This window comes from Lissotriton helveticus, chromosome 6, assembly GCF_964261635.1.
Source record: "Lissotriton helveticus chromosome 6, aLisHel1.1, whole genome shotgun sequence".
Lineage (NCBI taxonomy): Eukaryota > Metazoa > Chordata > Amphibia > Caudata > Salamandridae > Lissotriton > Lissotriton helveticus.
Genome location: NC_136067.1, coordinates 537,511,277 through 537,538,513, shown reverse-complemented (window position 1 = coordinate 537,538,513; position 27,237 = coordinate 537,511,277). Strand labels below are relative to the sequence as shown.

The window sequence follows — 27,237 nt, the reverse complement described above, 5'->3', positions numbered from 1 at the left end:
CGACAGAGTCCTCACTGACCCATGACCAGAACTGCGCCAACTGTTGGAGCCACACAGGCTCTGAAGACACATATGCGTAGGTCATAGCCACATGTTGGAGCCACACAGGCTCTGGTACTCTGCGCGCGCTGGAGCCACACAGGCTCTGTTATAACACATGCCCAATGTTGGAATCCCCCCTCTGGGGACTCGTGATCCAAAGGAATACCCGTCGGAGCACTCAGGCTCCTATAACAATCATGGGCCTTCTGGACCCCCACTGGGGCCTCTCTAAACATATGTAGCCCCCTCTGAGCCACACATGCTCTCTAAACAATTCTGCCCCTACGTTGGAGCCTTGCAGGGCTCAAAACAAACTATGCCTGCAAGAGCCTCGGGGCTCAAAGAAACAATGGGGACGGGCCTCGAGCCTCTCTGGGCTCGAACATACAGATGTGCCCCTTCTCTCCTGCGGAGCGGTCCGCTGTCAACCGGGGACACTTTGAACACAATGCAGCTGCCTCGCACTCACCGGGACGGCGGGGACTCTCTGGCGCTGCTCCTCGGGGGGCGCGGGCGGGGCTTCTCTTGCAGCGCGGGCTCTCTTCTTCTCCGGTCTCCCTCTCAATCACGGGAGACCGGCAACATCGTCCACTGCACCAGCAGGGCTCTCCCCGGCTCCCCGGGAGCCCCGCAATGGCCGCCTCGCTCGTCTTCTCTCTCTCCTCGGGCCGGCAGCCAAGCAGGGCGCGGCCCGGGGAAACGCCATCAAGGAATCCCAGGCCGGTCAGCCAATCACGACGCGGCCCGGGGAAACGTCACCAGGAATCCCGGGCCGGTCAGCCAATCATGGCGCGGCCCGGGGAAACGTCACAAGGGGTCCCGGGCCAGCGGCGGCTTCTCCTCAGGGCAAAATGAGGGCATACAATAAATGTTGGAAGCCGGGTGGGCACCGGCCTTGATGAATCCAGCGCTCCCAAGCGCAAGGGGGCCCAGGAACAGCGCTCACAAGCGCTACAGCAATAAAGCGCTCCCTAGCCCTATATGTGAAAAATAAAGCGCTTCCAAGCGCTAGAGGGCATTAAGCGCGCTCCCAGCGCTACAGCAAAGAAAAAGCGCTCCCAGGCGCTAAGGGGGGGGGCAGAGTCCATCAAGCCCCCAAGGCAAAGACTCCCATGGCAAAGGGGTCCCAGCAAAAAGTCCTTCAGGAATCCAGGGGCTGGGCAGGGCCCAGGGATTCCCCTGGGCCCAAGCAGCAGCACGCCCCTGGCAGATTCAAGTCCAAAAAAACAAGAACATTTTGGAAGGGGACACAGCCCCTTTTTATACTGTAAATTCCTTTGTCTAGCAGGGTGCAGGCAGTGTGAGAACTAGCTAGAACTGGTTATAGGGAACTCCTTTCAGGGTGAGGGGCATAGGCGACAGTCACCCAGCAGGAGCTGGAGCCAGCATTGTGGCAGGCAGGCACAGCCCTATTCACTCCTAGGTGCCATCTCCTCCCACTTCCCTGGCAGCAGATGCAGCCTTTCATCCACGGGCTGACTCAGACAACCTCCTGGGGCTCCCCAGCCCCTTCCACCCTCAAACCTGACAGTCAATCCACAAGCAGGCCTAAACTCTTGGGCCAGGCTCACCAGCCAATCACACGCCAGGCACAAATTACACAAATATGCCAACTTCTAGAAGTGGCACTTCTCAACTAGACACAATCATGCCGCATATACCATTGCGCAGCATTCAATCTCATGAGTTCGCACATACCAAACTCAACCCTGCACTCCCCACACATCAGGAACTACCATGGGCATACATATTCCCCATTCATTCCTATGGGAGGGCAGGTCACTCACCACACAGACACAGAGAGCTCACGCACTTTACACTGTACCACAGTGAAAAAGTGCGCAGAGGCCTAAAATCACCAACACCAGGTCACAGAAACAGGCTAGGAAAAAGCAAAAAGTCTCGGGGTGAACCTGCCAAAAGGGCCAGGTCCAACACAACCCCTTCCAGCCAAAACGCAGGGTAGACCAATCACTCCGCTGATGAGCTTCCTTGCTTTGGGCGACAAAACACGGACACGAGCTTGCACGGCAGGGACACCCTCCGGTTTTTCGCCACTCTGAACCTACATGGTTTCCTCCAAACAAGAACTCTCTGATCCAACTAGGATACCCCACTGGTACACACTAGTCATCCACAGCCAGGACCAGGCCCTAGGCCGTCCAAATATCACAGGTCCTAACCAATCCGCATAGTGGGGGGCAGTAACCCCTGGCACACAATAGCCATTCTCCACTCTCCCTCTCAGTGTAGCTACAACTACCACTGATTCTTCAACCTATGGACCACACCCTACCTCTACTTCTGGGTTTCCGCACCCTCACAGGGAAGCACTCACCAGAACACAATTCTCCTACCAGATCAGTACCTCACTCCATCACTGGTCTACCACCTGGAAACTATTTCACTTCTGAGGTACAAAGCACACAGCACAGTTCCTCTACAAGCAGGTGGGGGGACACAGCACACAGCAAAGCCCCCTTTCCTCCACCTTAGCGGAAACAACAAACTGCAGGTGAGCCCCAGATCACACAGCAAGGGCAACCCCCTCAGTCTCTTCAGCTGATCCACTTTGGTAGAGATTCCTCTGGACCTGGAAGCTTTCTAATCTCCCAACCTAGGATCTAAACCCTCAGGTTGCACCGGGGTCAGAAGTACACCGTCCCTCTGCACCCCCTTCCAGAATTCTGCACCCTCCACTTAGGAGTGGTACTACCCAACACCAGGACCGCCGGAGTTCTGGTTACAGGCACTCCCCGTCCTCTAGACACAGGAAGATCCTCCTCAAATGACCAGTATGTACAGCCTAGACCCCTGACCTGGCGCTCCCTTAGGGAACCCTCCAGGCCCTGAGACAGGGTTTCGGGCCAACGTGGGACACACCGTCCCACACTCACTCCGCCTCCACTGAGACAGGACGTGAGCCCCTACACCCCTACCATCCTAATGGGACCTAGCTGGGCTACACATGAACCTCTTCACCTACACAGGATCATCAGATACACAAGCCACTACTTTTAGAATCACTCCCTAATGCCTCTGCAAGACATCTAGCACACCGCCAGAAATCCACCTTCTTGTCCAGTGCCTCTGCAGGACCTCCTGCACACCACCAGAGGTACACCTCACGTGCAAGCTCCTTAAAAAAAACTCACACCAACTCCTCCAGTTCAACACAGCACTCATCCACACACTCCCCCTCCAGACTGGCGAGACAGTTCCTCACTGCCCCTGACTCTCAACCTGTACCCCTCTTACTGAGCACCAGGCACCATACTCTGGGAACTGGGAATGGGACTTCACGCACTGGACACATTTAAGCTGCCACCACTGGATCCTACCATACTGGGGAATCCAGACACACACACTACACTCAGGGGATAACCACATTCCCAAGCAAGCCATTTCTCCTCCACACTCCCTCTCTTCCATCTACCCACACAGGAATAGGAACAGGGATTGGCCACTGGACCCAGCAAGGAATTCCTAATCTATGGGAACCTCCCCCTCTACTGGCGTCCCGCCCTGTCATTTTTTCTCATCTGCCACTAAACATAAAGCGCAGATACACCATCTGAAAATGACACTCTTGAGGAAAAACAAAATCATAATAATAATCCCAAACATGTGACTATCTAAAAAATGCAGAGTTTTGTAATGTAGCCAGCTGTCGCTGTGGCACTGCGCAAACACAAGTCCAAATCCGCACCGCTGACCAACAATGTTAGAACTGGCTATTTCTGGTAGGCTAAGGCTGACGCCATAGCCAGGCAGAAACCACCATTCTAGTCAGGGCGAGGGAGTCACACGCCAAGATAACCCCTGCTCACCCCCTTGGTAGCTTGGCATAAGCAGTGAGGCTAAACTCGGAGACAATGTGTAAAGCATTTGCGCCAGCACACAACAGCAACAGCATCCTAGGCACACCACAAAAGGAACTCCACACATGGTTATTAAAAATATCTTCTGTATTGTCAAAACACCTCAGATAGAAATCACACATGTACATTGTGCCAACTGGCACGGGCAATATTCACAAGGGATTATTTACAAGACAGGGCCACATGGGCCACTGTCAGAATTAACACTTTTAGAAATAGAAATACTGTCAGAAATTAGAATAAAAGGATATAAAATCACTGTAGCACAAATTAGCAAGTATAGCACACAACCAGTAACTACTGGTAACAGGTAAGTACCACCTACACAACCCTAACCACCTTAGGAGAATATCACGCAGGGGACCAGGACCTCACTAGGTCCACCTGTACTGGAAAGAACAACCACCTAAGAATAAAATACATTTAGGGGTGTAAGCAAGAAAACATTACACATGATGCATCAAACATTCAGAGGTGTAAGGAAAAAGGTAAACACATGATGTATAAAAACACATTCAGCGGTGTAGAACATGGCACATGATGCATCAAAAACACATTCAGAGGTGCAGGGAAGGAAAGACACATGATGCATAAACCAACACATTCAGAGGTGTAAAATCAAGGAAGACACATGATGCATAAAAACATTCAGAGGTGCCAGAACATAACTCAATAGCACAAAAACACATGATGCCCAAAAACATTCAGAGGTGTAAGATCAAGGTGCGTAATCATATTAAATGCATTACATTTCCTAGCACCACATCACATTGCGCCAACCTCACATTAGGCAATTACCATCACATAGATAATCACACTGCGCCTAAATAAAGTCACATACCAGCCCCCATCTAATAAAGGGACTCAAGAGCCCTGTGTCCAGAATGTCAGGGCACGCTGCCATGCAGTGCCAGTCAGGGGTGCGCCACTGGCGCAAAAACTAAACGGTGCAGGTGCCCACTACTTACTGGGCACCTGGAAACATCACACGACCTAAACGGTGCAGCTGCCCACTAATTGCGGGGCAGCTGGGAATCAAAACTGCGACAGGGTCCTCACTGACCCATGACCAGAACTGCGCCAACTGTTGGAGCCACTCAGGCTCTGAAGACACATATGCGTAGGTCATAGCCACATGTTGGAGCCACTCAGGCTCTGGTACTCTGCGCGCGTTGGAGCCACACAGGCTCTGTTATAACACGTGCCCAACGTTGGAATCCCCCCTCTGGGGACTCGTGATCCAAAGGAATGCCCGTCGGAGCACTCAGGCTCCTAAAACAATCATGGGCCTTCTGGACCCCCACTGGGGCCTCTCTAAACATATGTAGCCCCCTCTGAGCCACACAGGCTCTCTAAACAATTCTGCCCCTACATTGGAGCCTTGCAGGGCTCAAAACAAACTATGCCCGCAAGAGCCTCGGGGCTCAAAGAAACAATGGGGACTGGCCTCGAGCCTCTCTGGGCTCGAACATACAGATGTGCCCCTTCTCTCCTGCGGAGCGGCCCGCTGTCAACCGGGGCCGCTCTGAACACAATGCAGCTGCCTCGCACTCACCGGGACGGCGGGGATTCTCTGGCGCTGCTCCTCGGGGCCGCGGGCGGGGCTTCTCTTGCAGCGCGGGCTCTCTTCTTCTCCGGTCTCCCTCTCAATCACGGGAGACCGGCAACATCGTCCACTACACCAGCAGGCTCTCCCCGGCTCCCCGGGAGCCCCGCAATGGCCGCCTCGCTCGTCTTCTCTCTCTCCTCGGGCCGGCAGCCAATCACGGTGCGGCCCGGGGAAACGCCATCAAGGAATACCAGGCCGGTCAGCCAATCACGGCGCGGCCCGGGGAAACGTCATTAGGAATCCCGGGCCGGTCAGCCAATCATGGGGCGGCCCGGGGAAACGTCACAAGGGGTCCCGGGCCAGCGGCGGCTTCTCCTCAGGGCTAAACGAGGGCATACAATAAATGTTGGAAGCCGGGTGGGCACCGGCTTTGATGAATCCAGCGCTCTCAAGCGCAAGGGAGCCCAGGAACAGCGCTTACAATCGCTACAGCAATAAAGCGCTCCCTAGCCCTATATGTGAAAAATAAAGCGCTTCCAAGCGCTAGAGGGCATTAAGCGCGCTCCCAGCGCTACAGCAAAGAAAAAGCGCTCCCAGGCGCTAAGAGAGAGGGGGGGCAGAGTCCATCAAGCCCCCAACGCAAAGACTCCCATGGCAAAGGGGTCCCAGCAAAAAGTCCTTCTGGAATCCAGGGGCTGGGCAGGGCCCAGGGATTCCCCTGGGCCCAAGCAGCAGCACGCCCCTGGCAGATTCACGTCCCAAAAAAACAAGAACATTTTGGAAGGGGACACAGCCCCTTTTTATACCGTAAATTCCTTTGTCTAGCAGGGTGCGGGCAGTGTGAGAACCAGCTAGAACTGGTTATAGGGAACTCCTTTCAGGGTGAGGGGCATAGGCGACAGTCGCCCAGCAGGAGGTGGAGCCAGCATTGTGGCAGGCAGGCACAGCCCTATTCACTCCTAGGTGCCATCTCCTCCCACTTCCCTGGCAGCAGATGCAGCCTTTCATCCACGGGCTGACTCAGACAACCTCCTGGGGCTCCCCAGCCCCTGCCACCCTCAAACCAGACAGTCAATCCACAAGCAGGCCCAGGCACTCTTGGGCCAGGCTCACCAGCCAATCACACGCCAGGCACAAATTACACAAATATGCCAACTTCTAGAAGTGGCACTTCTCCACTAGACACAATCATGCCGCGTATACCATTGCGCAGCATTTAATCTCACAAGTTCGCACATACCAAACTCGACCCTGCACTCCCCACACATCAGGAACTACCATGGGCATACATATTCCCCATTCATTCCTATGGGAGGGCAGGTCACTCACCACACAGACACAGAGAGCTCACGCACTTTACACTGTACCACAGTGAAAAAGTGCGCAGAGGCCTAAAATCACCAACACCAGGTCACAGAAACAGGCTAGGAAAAAGCAAAAAGTCTCGGGGTGAACCTGCCAAAAGGGCCAGGTCCAACAATCAGTGTCTAGCCCAGTCTTTTTCAGCAGTGGCGTGACTTGGCCAACTTTGAGGCAATCCGGAAGGAATCCTGAGCTCAGTGAGCTGTTGATGATCTTGTACCATAGCGGAGCTAGGACGAGCTTCATGTCCTTGGTCACTTGAGGGGGAAGTTGATCCAGGGCGTGGGATGAGGGTTTAGCATTGGAGATTAGGTTGATTATCTCCGCTTCCTGAATGGGAGTGAAGGAGGACCATTGATTTGGGGGGGTTTAAGGGGGTGCATTTGTTTGATTCAGACACCTTGGTCACGGCGTAGGGGATGAGATTTGGGCCAAATGCAAGGTTGATCTTGGCAATTTTGTCATTGAAAAAGATGGCGAAGTTTTCACAACGTTCATCGGATGCCTTAATTGAGGATGTCGCTGGCTTAGAGGTTTGATTCCTGATGATATTGAAGAGTTCTTTGGGTTGTTTTTTGTGGTGTCTAGTGCGGAGCAGAAGAAAGATGTCTTTTTGTTCTCAATGTGCTTTTTATAGTTCCTGCGGGCTGCTTGGAGTTGATCACAATGAAGGGTGGTGGGATTATTCCTCCAGATTCTTTCTGAGGTTCTTAGGTGTCTTCTTTCTTCATTGATGGCAGTGGAGAACCATGATCTGGATGGAATGCTCCTGGATTTTTTCTACTTTCAGAGGCGCAAGGCTTTCTAGGGTGAGTGACATATTGGAGTGGTAAAGAGAGGTAAGTTCAGTAGTTGAGAGGTGATCTGTGCTGTTGGGGAGGAGCGAGCTTATTTTTTCTTCTACTTTTGCTCTAGGGATCTGAGCTGTGTTCCTAATCCATTTGGTGGTCCTGTAAGGGGAGTTGAGTTGGGATAGTTTGGATACTGCCGCCGAAAAGGATGAGGTGATGGTCGGACCAGTCTACGGTAAGGATATGGTCAATGGTGATTGCGTTGCTTTCGGCAATGATTGCGTCTAGTGTTGCTCGTCTGTGGTGAGTTTCTTCTGAGCAGTGTTGGGTCAAATTGTTTTCTAGTTGGAGGTTGTTTAGGGATTGAATGAGTGGGTTTTTAGATTCATTCCATCTTAGATTGAGATCACCTAGAATTATATTATTTGAGTTACCGAGAGCGCAAGGTGCAATTAAGTCAGAGAGGTGTTCCCTGAATTCAGAGGAATTGCAAGGGGGGTGGTAAAGGAGATGGCAGATTGCTGGCCTGTTTTCACATGTCTTGATATTGACTGAGAGACACTCAAAGGTGCTACATAGGCAGGATGTAATTTCTGTGATGGAGATGCTGTTCTTGTGAATGATAGCTATACCCCCTCCCCTTTGCTCTTGTCGGTCTTTGTTGATCATAGTGAATCCCGGAGGCACCAGCATGTTCATGTTGGGGTAAGAGAGATTGTTGAGCCAGGTCTCCGTGATGAATGCAATGTCTATATCATGGGAGAGGATGGCTTCTGCTAGTTCGGTTGCGTGTTTAGAGACCGATCTGCAGTTTAGAAGTATGCAGGTAATGGGGGACCCTTCTATGTTCGGATTATCATTAGACAGGGCTCTGGGAAGAGAGGTTAGGTGGGCTGGGGGTCCAGGGATTTTTGGAGGAAGGTGATCTCTTCTGACTCCCATGATTACTTGGATCGAAGATTTGGGGTAGGAGTTAGGTGGAGAGTCATAGGTTGAGGCTAGGTGTGCTGCTTCTTGAAAGGAAAGTGCGGTTCTTGCTCTTCTGGGTCAGAGCGATTTTCTGTGACCGATCTGTTGGTCGAAGGCCAGGGCGGGGCATGGGCCCCATTAGAAGGCGATGCATTGGTGTGCTCAGGATAGGTAAGAGTAGAGGGTGCTATGGGCGGCTGGGGGATGAGGGAGGAGGATCGCAAACGTGCTGGCTATTGGGGGGAAGGTGTCTGGTATGACTCTGGAAGGAATTCTGAGCAGGGGTAGTACTGGCTCATGACAAGGGTTAGGCCTCCATTGGCCTGGGGGTATGGGGGAGCTGGAGGAAGATTGGGCTTGGGAGTGCGGCTCGCTCCTGGCTGGCAGGTTGGGATGCGCGGAGGTGCAGAGGTGGGGGTGTCGTCTTCCCATGGGGAGGGTATTTATGGTCGGAGGTGTAGCATTGTGGGCGTAGTCATGAAAGGGTGGGGATGGGGATCTCAGGAGGGGTGTGAGATGGTTCTGGTGTCTCATCTGCCGTGGAGGACTCGCTGGTAAGGAGGGGGGACAGGTCAGATCGCGTGTTGTACAAGGGAGCCTTTTTTAGCGATGGGAAGAGGGTGTCAAAAACCTTGAGGCTATCATTGTTAGCTTGTTTCAGGACTATGCCATTTGAGTAAATGGTTAAGGAGATATTACTATTCAGCGTCTGGTGATTCGAGAGAGAGGGCGTCAGTTTGCAGCTATGGGATGTGATGGTGGTTTTGGAGATATGAAGATGTGTGTTGAGGATGTTGACACAGGTGTCAGGTCTTTCAGTGTGGAAGATGAAGTCCGTTTTGATCTGCCCTTTAGATGAGCAGTGGAAGGAGTCTACGAAAAGTGTTTCGGGGTGCTGTCTGATCAGTCTATGTTTGAAGTGTCTCTTTGCTTTGTCAGAGAGGTAGGGTGGAAGGAGATCGCGAATGAGTTCAGACCGTGGGGTGTCAGATACTTCGGTGATCAAGGGGCGATAGCCATATGCGAGGCCTGTGGCATTATGTCAGGGTTATGAGGGGGTGGAACTTTCAAGGGTGTGAAGTAGAGGCTGTCGAGTGAAGGGGAGAGTGCTAACTAGACCGGGGGAGTTGAGGAGCTCAAAGGTAAGCTTCTGTTATGTTATGTTATGTTATTTATTCATTTTTATAGCGCACGGCTACTCAAAAAGAGTGTCCCGGCGCTTTTCTTGGAGAAGGCAAACAAGCTGTAACATAATAACATAACACCAAATGAAAGACTAAAAGAACAGTAAGCCAGGAGTTCAAGAGAGAGCGGCTACTGAGTAAAAAGCCACGTTTTAAGGCCTTACCTAAAAGCCAGCAAGCTAGTGGCTCCCCGCAGGGCCAGCGGCAAGGAGTTCCATAGCTGAGATGCCAGCAATCCAAAAGAGCGCCCGCCAAGGCGCGCTTTCTTTACCCGAGGGACAACAGCAAGGTGCAGGGCTTCTGACCTCAGAGACCTGGTCGGATGATAGAAGACCAGTCTCTTTTGGAGGTACTTAGCTCCCCCCTTGTGAAGAGCTTTATAGACCAAGGTAAGAGCCTTAAAGGCGATCCTCTTGTGTGAAGAGACCAGGTGGGGGAGGAGGATGGGGAGCTCAAGGAGTTACCCTCCGGTGGGGGGAGACCAGAGGGGGGAGGGGGTCAGGTGGAGTAGGGCTTCTCCGAGTACCCGGTTAGAGCGACGGAGTCTGATATCTTAGAGGCTGTTTACACTAACCTGAGAGTCTTTGTTGCGGTGTTTAACTCATTGGAGGGGCTTTGGATCAGAGCCCTCAAGCGAGATCTTTGAGGATTTCCCAGAGTTAGTCGTGAGAGATTAACTTGATTAACCGAGGGTGAAAATCCTGTTGGTCATTGCTGAATCAGGCAGCGAAGGCTTAGGGGGTGTCAGGTCTCAGGGTTCCTCTTCCTCCTCAGTCAGCCTAGTTGTTGTTGAGAGACGCAAAAGACACTACTTCCGATGATAGGGGGGTCCAGGCTGCTGGGGGACTTTGGTGTCTAGAAAGCTGTCTGCATTCCTATGGTGTAACAGAAATTGGCGGCCATTGAGGGGTCAGGCAGCAGAGGCTCCTAGAGTGCTGCCTCTCTGGGGCTAAATTTTTGATTCAGTACGGCCTCATTGACATCTGGGGTCTCAGATGCCCCACTACAGGGGGCTTCGGTGACCAGAGGACTTCTGGTGGACTAGAGTTGCCAGCTTCTGGTCGGGCAACTGAATTTGGCGGCCATTCTGGGGTCAGGCAGCCGGGGTTCCATGTATGCAGCACCCCAGGGCCCTAGATCAGATTCAGGGCACCCAGCTTAACGCTGTAGGTCACAGATGACCTTTTGCAGCGGTTGCAGGTTCTTGGGGGGTTAACTGTAGTTAGTTGGGCGGTGTGTTTCCTTGCCAGCTTCTGGTCGGGCGTCTGAATTTGGCGGCCATTACAGGGTCAGGGAGCCGGGGCTCCATGTGTGTTGCATCCCAGGGCCCTTTTTCTGAATCAGGGCACCCAGTTTAATGTTGTAGGTCACAAATGACCTGTGGTGGAGGCTGCAGGTTCTTGGGGGGGGTTAACTTTAGTCAGTTGGGCGGAGTGTTTCATGGAGAGCGTCCTCGGGTGGCGGCCATTACAGGACCAGGCAGCAGGGGCTCCAAGAGAGGTGCATCTCCAGGCTCTGCTCCCTCTACAGGATGGTCAAGGCTTTGTCCCGGGCCTTAGAATACCGGCCCAGTCCAATACTGCCGGCTACAGGTAATCAGGGGTCCTCGGGGGGTTCCGGTGCAAAGCGCTTCCCGCTCTGATCACTCTTCGGCCACCGCGCGTGAAAGCTCCGATGTCTCTGCCTATGGCGGCGACACCTCCAGTAATCCACAAAATTGTGCTGGGACCCGGCTGTGTAGAGTCCTCCGTTCCGCCCATGTTCTCCGTTTGGATCAGCGGGTCCGGGAGAGAAGTTCACTGGTGTCCGTGAGCCGGGGGGAGGGGGGGTGTGCAAATGGCTGCAGCACAGAGCGACAGTGCGGAGGCGAGGGATTCCCATTGTGGGATCGGGTACCCCTTTTAAGTTGGCCCGGTGATTAAAACCGGCAATCCGTCACTTCATGTGATTTCCATTATGTTGTAGTATTCTACAAAAAAAAGCAGGGCATATCTATGTGTGGATTGCATCCAATTTACACCACGCAAGGTAGTACACGCCTAAGTCAAGCCTCTAAGTCAGGTTTTTGAAGCCACTCAAAGCCACTTTGCGTGGCTCTGAGTGGCTTCAAAAATCTGGAGTAATGCAACACAGTGCAAATTGCTGGGTTGCGTTACACTGTGCTGGTAAGGCATTCCATGAGCGTTGTGTGGGTGTTCCCATGCAACTCTCTTGGATCTTGACACATCCCCATATTTACAAGAACCAGAAGACCTGGGCATGAGCCAAATATTACACCTTCGTAGAGAAGGAGCAACCAGGAGAAATATCTCTATTTCTCCTCCTTTCTTCCTTTTTCTCTGTGTACTGCATTTAGCAGCACACATAGAAAGAGGAATATGCCTCCCAGGATTGTGTTTGTGCAGTAAGGTACCCCTTCGTGCACCAAAACAATCCTGCTTGCAATGCAGGCACACTCATACCATGGTGTAAGGGTGCCTGCATTGGATCTAGGCATGTAAAAGGACAGTGATGGACGCATTATTTTAAATACGCTGCATTTTGCCCTTTCCCTGGCTCGCAGTGTAGCACAATTTATTATTTATTTATTTGCGGGTTTATAGAGCGCTTGAATCAACTCCCATTGGAGTATCTCTGCGCTTAGCACAATAATATGACTTGCCACACTGCACTGGCTGACTTGGCCATAAGTATGACCTGGAGTTTTTAAAACTCATTTAAAATTTCAAGTTTTATTTATTGCTGCCTTCTATATGCCTTTCTCCAAAAATATACACAACCAACAGCCAAGTGGGGAAATATTAATAAAGGGATAGCTGTTGCAGGAGAAAAAACTGACAAATTGGCAGGCCATCAATTCCATGCATAACATTAAGAATATTTTGTTTTATGAGAATCTTGGTTTGAGTATGCCTCATCAAGGTGTAATAGACTTAAAAATGGGATACTCAAAGGTGCAGAAAGAACAACAAATGAGAAAATTGGCATGGGCATGGAAGCCTTTAATAATATTTTATTTTATGAAAATCTTGTCTGAGTAGGCCACCTAAGGAAGTAATAGAAAATATGGACAGGGTATGTATTTGCAGAGAATGTGGATTTCAACCACCAAGAATCTGTGTCATTTGGGAATTGTGCCTTTCTAGTTTTTTTGTTTTCTTAGTTTGGTTATGGCTGTCTTGGAACTGACCGACAGGGAGCAGAAACTGGACCAGAAGACAAATTGCGAGCCAATACTCATTATGGGTAGCTCACAAGTAACCAGTGCAATTTGGAGAGGGACAGTTTTTCTTTGTATTTAGAGTGCATATTGAGGAGAGCATCTGTCAATGGGCCAAACCTCGATCCAGCAGATGATCCTTGGTGAACCAAGCAGTCGAGATGAAAAGCTCCATCTCGGACAAGGCGCCTTTCGATGGCTGATACTAGAAGTATGTTTTCTGCATGTGATTACCTTTTGCCCTTACGTTGGATAATTATCGTTTTGCAAGGGTCCTCTGCCCTTCTCACAAAAGCGTGTCTTGCCCATGACTTGTATCCAATAGTGGATTCCAAATTGGTAGGTTATAGCTTGTACTGGGCATATTTTACAGAATTAATTTTCAACAACTGAATAAAGATACATTTCAATACAGATAAATGAGAACTTTTGAATACCCAGCCTCTTCTCAAATTCTAGCAAAAATTGCTCCTGTCCCGATCCCCCACCTCACGAAAATTCTTAATCTTTCATTGTCCCATCCTCTGTTCCCACCCAATGGAAGGAGGTCATTATTAGACCAATCCTAAAAAAACTCTCTGCCGATCCCAAACAACTTTCCAACTACCGCCCAATCCCCCTTCTCCCAATGTTCAGTAAGATTATGGAATCATTAATAAATAAGCAATTATGCAAACATCTAGAGGCAAACCAGCTGCTTGATCCATCCCAATCGGGATTCAGAGCTTCTCATAGTACTAAAACGACTCTACTCAAGATCGTGGACAACATCAGGATGACCCTCAATACAAGACACACCGCCATACTGATCTTGCCCGACCTGTCAGCTGCCTTCGACACCATCTCACACCGTATTCTCTTAGAACGCCTGGATGAGATTGGAGTCGAAGGTCCAGCCTTACTCTGGATCAAAAGCTACCTGACTAATCAGCGCTCAAAGGTCCAAATCGGCGTTTTCAACTCAAATAACCAGGAAAACGATAAAGGTGTACCCCAGGGATCAATACTGAGCTGAGCCCCACACTCTTTAACTTATACGTATCCCCTCTGGTGCGGGTAATCAGGGCACACGGTTTTGAAACGTGTCCTATACAGATGACACACAGCTACTGATTACCCTTGGCCCAGAACCCAGGGATGCTAAACTGAGAATCCAAAAGTGCATGATCTCAATTAAGGACTGGATGACCAACAACTTTTTGATGCTTAATGCTGGTAAAACAGAGATCATGATTTTTGGAAACACTCACAAACACTGGACAGACAGATGGTGGCCCTCAGTTCGTAACCTGGGGCTGACAATTGACAATAAACTGTCCATGGCTGTCCATGTCAACAAGAGAGTCCATACCAGCTTTGGACTGATGCGCGGCCTTAAGAAAATGTTCAAATGGATACCCCTTCTGGCCCGCATGCCCTTAGTCCAAGGCCTAATTGTAAGCCGTATGGACTATGGCGATGCATTACTTGCTTCCATCAACAACAGTCTCCTGGCAAAACCTCAGGTTCTGCAAAACACTGTGGCCAGAATGGTACTTGATCTCCCCCCCTCCCCCACACCCCCTCTGTGCCCAGCCTTAGGGTATTGCACTGGCTCCCTATAAAGAAACCCATTAACTTCAAACTGCTGCCTAGTCCACAAAACCATTAATGGACAAGGACCAAAATACTTAGAAAAAAAACACATAAACTATTGTCCGATCAGAACCCTCCGATCCACTAACAAGTTTCTTCTAACTGTTCCCAAAGTCCGTACATTTAGAAACGATGACAGGTCTTTCTCTAAAATAGCACCAGAAACTTGCAACGCCTTGACCCCACACATCCGGACTGAACCCAACCACCAGAGGTTCCGAAGAAGGCTAAAAACCTGGCTTTTCTAGTTGTCTGGCTACCTGTTCCTTCTTCTGCAAGCGCTCTGAGACATACAGGTGATTTATGCGCTATATAAATACAAATACAAATATGGGTTCTGCATGGTCCTCTCATCTTGCGATTAAAACTCCACAAAAAACCCTTCCATGAAAGTAATTAAAAAGTGGTAGTACTGTTTCTGCATGTTTTAACTGCTCACAGGCTCAGTGGGGCTATCACAGGATGCTTATTTGGTCTGAAAGTCTTTTTAGTATTTCAATCAAGCTGGCAAGTGGAGTTCTCAAAGTGGAACTCAGGCTTCTCTGTTAAGACCAAGGTTGGACTGGCTAATAGAACAATCTGGCAGTGCCTGAAGGGATGGCCTGACATGATAGTCTGGTTTTTGGCTGTTTGTGAGCCTGTATTTTTTCAGGAGGGTCAGTTTTTACAGTTGATTTCCCTACTTTTGCCACAAACATTGCCTGCAGCAAGAGCAAATGCATGCCGTCTCCCGTACTTTGCAGAACGCATGGGCAGCATGCCACTACATGTACAAAACGACCATGATCTGCAAATGCAGCAATTTTTTTACTATCTGATTCGCTAATCGAGACCACTTTAATTTAGTGCCGAGCCTATTTTCTGTCCCAGTCTGACTCTAGTCAAGACCTCCTACATTTGAGCACTTCTTAGCCTCAAAAGCATGCTCTGTAACCACTGACGTCATTTACGGGTCACCAGAGGTTGCCGCTGCAACCCATGACTTGCCCCTTGCGACCCATGGTAGTGCATGTGTGCTCCCTGACATCAAAGGTGGCAAAATCAGTGCCAGGAGCCAATGGGCTACTCGTCTCTTTGAGTCTTGGTTGTGGCTCTACTCTAATTCTTTGCTGACAATTTTTATTATACCAATAGAGAATAGTATTATATTTTTCACCATTAGTGTAATAGAAATAGAGTACATTTAGGGGTCGATTTTAATGTCATTCGGAAAGGCTCCGAATGGCATTCGATTAGTCTGAATCTGATTCGGAACCCGCCTTTCCGACAGACATGGACACTTTTCACAACGAGCGCTTATGATGGTTGGGAAGCATTCAAACTGTCGGACGCCTTTCCGAAAGGCATTGGAAGTGACTGAGTCGGACGGAGCTCAATTGTAGCGGTCTACGGAGCGCCTTTCCAGCAAGCGACTACGGTGTCAGATTCGGACAGACTTTCCGAAACGGTTGTTCCAAAACATTTCAGCTGTTGGAATCTGCCTTTGGGGCCCGTTGCAGGCCCTCCATCACACGGGGTCTTCCGAATCGGGCCTGTGGATGTACCCAAGGGACCCCCTACCCATGCATGCACAGTCACATTGTGGCAGGCACGATGGGGTGCCTGCCACAGGGTGAAAGGACATCGTAATCGACCCCTCGGTTGGAATGGCATGGTTGTGGGTGAGTGTGTTTATGTGGCTGTTAAAAATGGGGGTCTCTAGTTGGCAGAGTAGGTACCTTTGTTCAAATAGGGACCCTTGCTTCTAGTCAGGGTAAGGGGGGATACACATTTTAGATAACACCTGTTCACCCAATTGGTAGCTTGGCACGAGCAGACAGGCTTATCCCAAAGGCAATGTGTAAAGTGTTTGTACCAACACTCACAGTTACATAGTGAGAACACCACAAATGGACACCCCACCAGTTTAGAAAAATAAAATATCTTTATCTAAACTTAACAAGACCAAAACTACACAAATTCAACATACACAGTTAAAAATATGACTTTCAAAAGGTTTCAAGAACTTGTACCATAGAAAACTATGGATGCATGACTTTTAAACAAAGTACCTCTAGTTGTGTCAAAATTCACAAGGCCAAACAGCCACAGAGTGAAGAAGCATCAAAAACAAAGGGATACGTCCGTTCCTGAGACCTTGGGGAGGTGATGCGACAGTTCTGCTGCACGCAGGAGAAGTGATGTGTCAAATCCGGTCTGTAGGGGGAAATGATGCGTCGATTGTTTGTGATGGCTCCAGTTCGCAGGTGATGCGTCGGGAAAACTTGTTGCACAGGTGTGATGCATAGAAACCTGGTATGCTTCGGTACTCGATTCGGCGAGAGGCGCTGCGTCGGTTTTCATCTGCCGCGACCCCTCGATGCAGTGATTCTGAAGGCACCAACAAGTACTGCACCAGTTTTCATAGCAGCACAGCAATACCTGGAAATTCTTCTTGTGCCGTGGAAATGCGTCAGAAAAACACCCACAAGAAGATTGATGCACTATTTTTGAAGTTCTTCAAGTTCCTCTCTCTTTCAGCTCCCAAACAGCAGCAACAACCTATAGAGGTCTAATACTGGCACAGGACCTCCTGGCTGGTCAGATCTCACAGCAGCTGAGTTCAGGGGAGCTGGGTGAAGTCTTTGTGTCCCTGAGACTTCAGAACAGGAGGCCAGCACACACAGGCCCTTGGAGATCTCCTTCAAGTAGGGGACACAGTACACTGCAAAGTCCTTCTCATTTTCTTGGCAGAAACAGCAACTGCAGGCCAACCCCACACAGTGCACAGCAAAGGGGCAGTACTTCTCTTCAGTCTCTCCAGCAGTTCTCCTTGGCAAAGGGTCCTCTTGAATCCAGGGATGGTCTAAAAGCCTGGGGTCTGGGCCCCTCTTGTTATACAGTAACTCTCTTTGTTCTCTGCTGGCACAGGGCTCTGAGCCCAGTCCAAAACAGTTCTGGGGGCCACGATGCAAGTGTACAACAACCTCCATTGTCAGTGTGATCCATGGCTCCAGACACACCACATGGAGGCAGAGCCATCATTGTGGAAGGCAGGCACAGCCCAATTCAGGTGCAGGTGTTACTTCTCCCACCACTCCAAATGTAGACCAGGCCTATTCAGCCTAGCACTGACTCATTCAGACTTTCTAGAGCCACTGCACATCCCCAGACCCTGTCACTATAAAGCCAGACAGTCAATACACATGCTAGCAGAGGCACACTGGATGGCTAAGCAAGCAAATACCTACTTTCTTAAAGTTGTATTTTTAAACACAGAATGTAAAAATCACCCTCACTAAAACATGCATTTTAACATTCTGAGTTCAGGCATACTAAACGTTATTTTCCTATCTGGTTCCCAGGGACAGTGATGCTTATAAGATGTTATAAGCAAACTTCCCATTCTATCCTTTGGTAACAGAAAGCCTTACAATAGTGAAAATGAAATTAGAAGTACTTCACTATCAGGACATGCCACACACATCAGGGCATGTTCTACCTTTCACACCTTGGACCTACGTTAGGGGTGACTAACATGTAAGTAAAGGGAATGTTAGGGCCTGGCAAGTGGGTGCCCTTGCCAGGTCGACATGGAGGTTAACAAACTGTGCACATGCACTGCAGTGGCAGACATGCAACATATTTTCAGGACTACTCATGTAGGTGGCACAAATAGTGCTGCAGGCCCACTAGTAGCAGTTGATTTCCGGGCCCTTGCACATTCAGTGCACTTTACTTGGGGCTTCTCAGTAAATGAAATATAACTAATCATATTAACAATTTACACAGGGAGCACCTGCACTTTGATACTGATCAGTAGTGGCAAAGTGCTCAAAGCATTTAAGCCTGCAAAAATGAAATCCAGCACAGCATCAAAAATACAGGCGGTTGAGGCAAAAAGTCAGGGGAAACCACGCCAAAGATGCCAGGTCTAACGGCGGCAGGGAGCGTTTTTATGTTTAATTGTAAATATAAGCATATGTATGACAGTGAATGTCCGTGAAAGGTCATCAGCGATAACATGTGCGATTGAGTATCAGTAAGTGAGTATGAGTTTGCCAAAGTGAGTGAGTTTGAGTGAGAATAAGAGTAACTAAATGAATGAGTGTAAGGGAATGTCCGAAAATGTGAGAATCACTGAGAGTGACAGAGTGAGAGTGACGGAATGAGTGTTTGAGAAAAATTAGTTATAGTATTAGTAAGAGCAAGTGAGCATGAGTGACAAAGTAAGATTGAATTATTATTATTATTATTATTAAAATTTTATATAGCGCGCAGTTACCCTTGGGCATCCCAGCGCTTGAATCAGAGTAAGATTGAACTTGGGTGAGTGTAATTATGAGTGAGTCAGAGTGAGGGATCATAAGTGACAGCGTGTGAGAATTACAGAGTAAGAGTGAGCGCAGGAGACTGAGTGACAATGAATGAGTGCAAGTAACTGAAAATGAATAAGTGAGAATCAGTGAGAATGAATGTGAGTCAATGTAAGTGAGCTTGATTATGAATGTAGCATTATGCTCATGAGTCTGCCACTTGCCCTGGCATAGTGATGGTAATGTTTGTCTTATGGAGGAACCCCAGGCAAAATACTGGCACTGGTAATCCTTAGCATAACATGCACCTGTTTATTACTGGAGACATTTCCTGGGATCATGGTAATGTACTGGCACTGGCATACTAGAGATCATTCTTGTCAAATAGAGACCTGTGAAAAACTGCCTGCGCTTTCATGCTTGAGGACTCATGACAAAAAGCTGGCACTAGCACACTGGAGGTATTTATTGTCATAAGGAAGGTCAACTGTGGCACATCACTGGGGCAACTGTGACAAAATGCTGACCCAGACACTCTGTGGTAATTGTTGACATAACAGTCACCAGTGGTATATGAATGGCATTAACGGCAAACTTCTGACTCTAGCAATATCATTCATTTAAGCCATTATTCTGTATCAAGGAGCAAAGAATCCCACAAGAGTTAAAATGGGACATTTTCACTTGAGACCCATTCTATTTTTAAGCCTCATATTGCTGCACAAAGCATACCACGAAAAACCCAAAGTGGACATACTATTTTTTGGAAAGTTTCATGTACGTTCATTAAATAATTCATTGAACAGCAAAATATTAAAAATCAAAAAATGCAAATCAAATAATGCCTTTTCAGTGGAAACTCCTAACAAGAACTACAATGGTGCTATTCCCACCCAAGTCTTTAAGTGGAGAACTACTCCTTTAGAGGAAGTACAGCTGCAGCACCACTACCACTCTAGCTCGACTCACCTCAAATATTTCTCTATAGAAATATTTCGAAGCATAGGATTGGCACAGTGTGATCCAGATCGAGCTAGAAAAGTGACAATGCATTTTGCTATTTTCAAGTTTCTTAACATAGGATTAGTGCCATTCATTCCAAGATAACACAAATCATAAAAGCATTTTAACTTTAAAGGCATACTTTCACAGCATTGCTTTATATCAGCAATTTACTATCTATGCCAACATGGAATAAAAACTCATATCCCCTACTATGTTTTTTCTAAAAGCTCATCGGAGAGGCACAGCTTTATCCTGACATAAGGGGGCACTCACTAAAGGTCCAAACCAAATGCTTGCAAGCTTAGAGTGCCACATGAATCATGCCAAACAACGGTAGGAAATGTGTCAGAATATCATGCCTCCCAGGGGAGACATAACGAGGAGAAAGATCTTTATTTCTCCATGTCCGTTCTTCTTTCTATCAGTGCTGCGTTCTGCAGCATGTGTAGAAAGAGGAAAAAGGAAAGAGAATTGTTTGTATGTCTCACTTCTTGGACACAAATAATCTTGCCTTTTAGGACAGTAAAGCAAGGAATGTGGCAAAATAAAAGGTTTTTTGTGGGAGCAACCACGCACCACCCATAGAATGCCTCCCTGGGGCAGAGTAATGCAATGCAGCGATTTGTTACTCTGAATTTATTGAGCCACTCAGAGCCACATAAGGTGGCCTTGCATGGCTTGATATATCACATTTTAAGGGTTGCGTCGCTTCTGCACCCATTTGCGTGGTGCGAAAGTGACCCAACCCTTTGGGAAATATGGCCCCAGGTGGCTTGCAAGTCAACAAAGTGGCATAGGGCAGTCAATCAAGAGTTTGGGATCTAAGAATCTTAAGGGACTACACAGTACTTGTAAAAACAAGAACGCAGTCTGACCTTAGTTATCCCAAGGTCCTACATGAGTAGAACTACTCTATCTAACAGGAGTTGTAAAGACTATAGAAAACTGATCATGTGTTTCTCCGGAAGTTTGTGTAAATGTTTGCAAGCATTTAAATCTCAACCACATTATTTAAACCAGCACGTTTATGTATCACAATGTTTTGAATCCTTTGTAGATGTGATAGGGCAGTTTCCTGCGTAGACCATTGCAATAATCAATTCATGATGATTTGCAGGTGATGGCCTCCTTTTGCAGCTCCCTAGACAGGAGCTGAAGATTTTTCCCTCGTCGTGTGGTGTGTAACGTGTTTTATTTTGGTGTTAATTGATTCAACTGATAGTGGTGCATCATCACTTCAATTAATGATATAGGACGAATGGGCAAGGCATCAGAAACATACTAATAATCTTCCTCATAGTTTTACAATCCCTTCTTAATTGACCTTGTGTTTGTTCACTCAATTATGTGTTGGGTTCCTAGTTGACAACAGAATGTATGCCCCATGGAAGTGGAGGAGTGTGTTAGGACGTTTACAATATTTTTAATTGGTTTATATAATTGTCTGTCCTAAAGAGAGTTGTACATCTTTCTATTGAAATGGTGATGTTGATGAACTGTTTGTATTCAGTTAACATATCAGAGAGTGAAGGCCTACCATCAAATATTTATCTGCATTCATTACTTTTATGCTCTGTTTAGGAAAAAGTATTTCATGGAGTTTTCATGCCTCGAAGCTATCTGGAACTGACCTTGAATCCCAAGGATAATGAAGTTGACTACATAAGTGCAACAAACTATAACAGTGATATCGTCCTGCTGCCTGATTTGTCAACTTTCAGAGTGATCCCGTGGGCTGAGAAAATGGCCAGAGTGATATGTGATTCCTATTCCATCTCTGGTAACCCTCTTTTGACCTCACCACGGCACATCGTCAAGAGGCAGCTGAGCCAACTTCAGGAGAGCGGGTTATCACTATACTCGGCCTTCAGTTACGAATTCTGCATTTATGGTGTTGCTGAGGTTATAAATTCGAAAACCATTTTCTTACCTGCTGCTACCTTATTAAATGATCATGACCAACCTTATATCCAGCAGCTAATTGATGGCATGTATCACATTGGTGCTAACATTGAGAGTTTTTCTTCCTCAACTGGACCAGGCCAGGTGGAAATCTCCTTTAGGCCAGAGTTTGGCTTACGAGTGGCAGATAATGCCTTCAGTTTCAGAACAGGTGTTAAAGAGTTGGCCAAGAAAAATGGTTACATTGCAAGCTTTTTTACTGAGACGGGGTTCTATAATTCTGGCATTCTCTCGCACAGCCTGTGGGACAGAAGTGGGAGGAGAAACCTATTCCACAGTGGGACCCTAGAGCTGACAGACATTGGGAAGAATTGGCTGTCTGGGTTATTACTGCATTCACCAGCTTTAAGTTGCTTAGTGGCTCCTGGTGTCAGTTGCCGAAAGCGTTTTTCCAAAGATGGAAAGGAGTCCCAAGAGGTTGCACATGTAAAGTGGGGAACCAACGACAACAGCTCCTCATACAATATTAAATTTCATGGATCTAATGGCCCTCATATAGACAATAATTTGGGTTCAGCAACAGCTAACCCCTATTTGGTGCTTGCTGCCACCATCGCTGCAGGTATGGATGGAATCAGAAAAGGGCTGAATGCCTTTGATGGTGCAAGCCCTGCCTCAACAGAGTTGAAATCTCCTACAATTCCATTGAGTCTTGAAGATGCCCTTGTTGCTCTAAAGGAAGACACTTGTATAAAAGAAGCTTTTGGTGAGGGTTTTGTCAGCTACTTTATTGCCATGAAGCAGTATGAACTGGAGACGGAGGAATCAGACACAGAAAGGAATAAGTTCCTTGAGTATTTCATTTAATTTTTACAATTTTCATGTATTTTATTTATAGTTTTTCATTTGAAAAATATTGAGAAGTTACCCTCACATTTTTAGATAAGATGCCTGCTATGTGAGAATAGCACGTTCGTTTGAGGAACGCTTTCTTGATGTGAAGCCCCACACCTAATACATACATAAAAGGCAAAAGTAAAAATGCATATTGTGCAATGAAAACGATTTGTTAAGGATTTTATGTGTTGTCTTGGAATGCAGTGGCAGTTAACAAAGCAGCACTTTTTCATTGCTCACATTCCGTACTCTGTAACTGATATAGCGATCAACCATATCTCCATCTCAAAAACTACAAGTCATGACATAATCTTTTTAAAAGACCGAGGTAAAAAGACCAATAATCACAAAATTATTCTAAATATGCAGATCAATCTCTAAAATTAAAGATGACGAAATACCAAACTAATAAGATAGTGAAGTCAATGTAACTGAGGTAACAACACTGAGCAAAAGGTACACTCAGCTCTAAGCATCTTGACACAGATAATTATTAAACCTACCTTGACCTAAATGTGCTATAAATATTCAAGGCTTTCCCTAAGCTTCCAGTTGTAGGAACGTTACATGAAAAGCTTCAACTTCATAATGAATATGGCATTCAGTTTAGGAAGCTGATTTTCCATACTTGGAGTTGCAGGGAATATCCTATCAGAAGCCAAAGATCCATATTTTAAAACAACACTGACTAGACAATGTTTTTTTTTTAAATTCTTTTATATTGGGTTTCAGCTGCCAAGTCGTTGAACTACCAGGCTCCAGTCTTTGAGTTATAGAGATTTGTGCAGGTAGAAGGTAATGCAAAACATAGGGTTGACCTCATAGTCAAGCAATTTCTTTCACAACTTAGGGGGTGATTAGGATGGCGGACAGACTTTAGTCCGCCCGCCCTCCTCATGGTGCCGAGACCGACCGCGAGACATGTGGCAGTCCCGCACTGCTAATTAGGATGCGACTGCCACCCTGGCGGTCGCCTTCCGCATGTTTGACATTGCAGCGGGTGCTGCTGTAAGCAGCACCCGCCGCCATGCCAAATTGCCATGTTGTGAATTTCCATGCACAAGGTGGCAGACACCGCGTGGTGCCTGCCACCTTGTGCATGGAAATGCAGGGGGTACCATGGGTACCCCCCAAGGGCACACCCCGCGCACCGGGGGCCGCAACTGTCCCCCAAAGCACATCCCCGCCAGCCTTTCCATGGAAGGCCTTCCACCACACTCATCATAATATGGATGGCGTTGTCTGCTAGGCACTGCCAACATATTGTGGCCCAAGTCCGCCCGGCCGGCAATCGGAACGATTGCCAACTGGCGGAAAAGCGGCTGACGCACTTTGCGTCCGCTGCGATACCCCCCCATTATAATATGGTGGGGGTAAATCACTGTACGATGGCGGGCGGATCACCACCATCCGCCCGCCATCTTAATCACCCCCTTAGTATCACATTAACTGACTTTGTTTACTTTGTTGTTTAACATAATTATCAAATTGTTCCCTAGCCTAGTGGCCAGCCTTGAGTACGATTTAGCACAAAAACAGAGACCACTTTGTCTTAATTGTGGGGCAGGACGGTGGATGTGATGGAGTCTGCACACTTCAACGAACTACACCACAGCACAAATCAATGATGTGACTGAAGGGCCTGATTGAGAGTGTGTTGGAAGGGTTATTCGTCACAATGTGACGGATATCCAGTCCACCATATTACAAGTGCCATCGTATATAATGCACTTGTCATTAGGCAGACCTAATATATGTCATATTTGTGACAGTGTGTCATGTCCGCCAAACCTTTAAATCAGGTCCCAGGTCAGAGATTTTCTACAGGTGACATAAGCAGAGCACAATGCTAACAAAAGGAACGTGCTATGTAAATGTTATCACTGTTGAACATATGCAACTGGTCAGTGCTGGGCGCTGTTAAATAATGTGTATCTCTTTAGCCCCTATAACATTATTTGCTGTTATTCTTCAAGCATTAAAGATTTATGGTCAGTTGACGGTAACAGAGATCATAAGAGGAGGCCAAATAATTGGACGACATTATAATTAGACTAAAACTCGCTCAACGTCATCAAATTTAACACATTCCTTCGCCAATTCTAAAGATGCCTATAGCGGTTATTCAGAACTGAAACACTTAAGTTTGCATTGCTGTAAAACCAATTACTGTGACATAACCTTATTCTTAAAACTCCATGTTTAACTTTAGAGGCAGGAGCACCACCTACCTGTCTGCATAAACCTATGTTCCTAATTAGATTCTAGGAGTATGCTGAGGGCATTCTCTATTGAGAAATATTCTATGACAGTACTAAATACAAGAGAAATGAACTCATGGGTCTCTCTTCGTATTCCTTTATGTATAAAGGGTTTCCTAGCGTGGGTCAGCTACTGTAAGTGGAAAATTGACTGTTGAATCACAACGCAATTCTTGCATGTGGCGCTGTCAATTAAGCATTTAGAACAGACATTCTGCCACGCCTGGCGATGATTTAGCATCATAGATGGCATCAAATAAGGTGAATGCCCACACTTTAAAGCTTAATGGACATTCACAAAAATATGTAACTTTCCCCCTCAATTATTGGGCTTTCGAAGTTACAGTTGAATGAATCAAGCATAATTGTGCGGAAAGTATGCAAAGTGAATGGAGAATCAGTAATTCTGGGTCTAGTTCCCGAGGTAATTCCTCGTTTTTGGACGGGCTTTCACCCTGCTTCTAGCTGCTGAAATTTCTGGATGAAAGTTAAGAGATTTGTTGTGTTTCAACAAATGTAATTCCAATTGGCCGGTAACTAATGTTACCTGCCCCATCTGGATTAATAGGTCACTCATAATGAGGGCAATACTGATGGAAAAATGGCATTTAGAAACATTTATTTGAGAATGTTAACCTAGTGGCTCTTCGCATGCATTTCTATTTTTCAATGATTTGTCACTTTGCAAATCCAACTTACTCGAATTTTAGGTAGTCAGTAGGAGGGCTGGTTTACAAAGTTTTGCCAGTTTTGGCAGGCAGAATGTTATACACATGGGATTTACGTCTGATCCTTAAAGTGTGGAACAGGAGACCATACATAATGTATGACAAAATTAAAAGACATGTTAAACTGCATAATTTTCTTGTCACTTAATTCTACTCTGATGACTATGCATTATTTCCAAGCAAATTGCCATCATTAACACCAAAGGGAAGATATATTAACTCATGAAAAAGGTAGACCATACCAGTGCCGACAAAAATCACGAAGCAATTTCAAAACAATTCATAATTATTTTCGGGAAGTAGGAAATGTTTTTTAATATATATTTATAGAAATCATGTATGTAAACGGTTTTAGTTTGCAACTTGAATGGGTACTTTCGTCTATACCCAAGTATTGTCTGGAAAGAAGGAATGCTATATAACTAAAGAAGAGAGATAGAGTTATGCAATTATAGCATGCCTGTCAAAGAAGATTTCATGCAAATGATATGAAAATAGATACATCAGTGAAGGCACTTATATTCAAGATTTAAACATGGAGATTTTCGAACATGCATGTTTGGAGGTAAAGTTAATTTTGATAATGTTAGTTTAAATTGAAAACTATGGTATTCATTATGTTAACAGAATTGCATTTGTTTTGTTTATTTTAATGATGCGTGTCGTGTTTAAGAAATAGTTTCTGAAATAAAACACTGTGGCGTAGCAAGCCCCCCTGGCCGCCCATGACGGTCGCTGCGTTTGCCGTCCCTGCTGGCGAGAGATTTCTCAGTTTACCACCCTGCAGCAAATGCATTGAGGAGCGTTTGCTATTGCCACCCTGAGTCGGTAGGTAAGAGCAAGTGGAGGCTTCTGCCCCCAAAACTCGTGCCGCCCGGGTGAATCGCCTCCACACCTCCTAGCTACGCCACTGATAAAACATAAGAGAAACCTTTGCTTGGAGAGTGGATTGATATCTTGCCCAGAAATGCAAATAAAAACATTTTTAAAATGCTTTTTGTGGAAAGTTTATAAAAGTTATTTTGCGGTGTTTTGCTTTATGACATATGTAAGTCGCTGAAATTAGATATGGTTAAAAAACAACAACAATAAAAGGTATACCAAACATCCAACGATTACAAATAATGTAATGCGAACAAGTTTTGCCAGATTGGAATATTTAAAAAATATAGCGAATGCTATGCTACCTTCTAAATAGGTCTTACTCTGGCTTAATGTTTACACACGTTTTTATTCCTTATTGCAAAACCACATTACTGTTCCATAGAGATGCATGATATTCATGAATTGTAGCCAAATAAGTATAGTTTTAATTTATAAATGTTATTTATATGTTTAGTTTTATCACCACTATAAAATATATAATGGTTATGTAGGGCATTTTATCAAGCTGTGCTTTTTAAAAAGAAGGCCCAAAGATTCCAATCGTATTGTTTTCATGGTAGGATTTAGTTTCAGGAAGGGGAGGGACGTTGCGCACAGATGTGAGAGTGTTTCTTCTTTGTCCCTTCTAATA

At 46.8% G+C, this 27,237-nt stretch overlaps 1 protein-coding gene across 1 annotated transcript in view; it reads left to right on the top strand.

Annotated features, from left to right (window-relative positions):
• The window catches only part of LGSN (lengsin, lens protein with glutamine synthetase domain), a 146,339-nt gene extending 122,623 nt beyond the window's left edge, over nucleotides 1–23,716 (top strand). Inside the window, exon 4 of the mRNA XM_078646810.1 lies at nucleotides 21,515–23,716. Within this exon, the coding sequence (XP_078502936.1) occupies nucleotides 21,515–22,702 (1,188 nt within the window). The 3' untranslated portion in view covers nucleotides 22,703–23,716. The remainder of the gene's footprint in view (nucleotides 1–21,514) is intronic.
• Nucleotides 23,717–27,237: the final 3,521 nt, after the last annotated feature.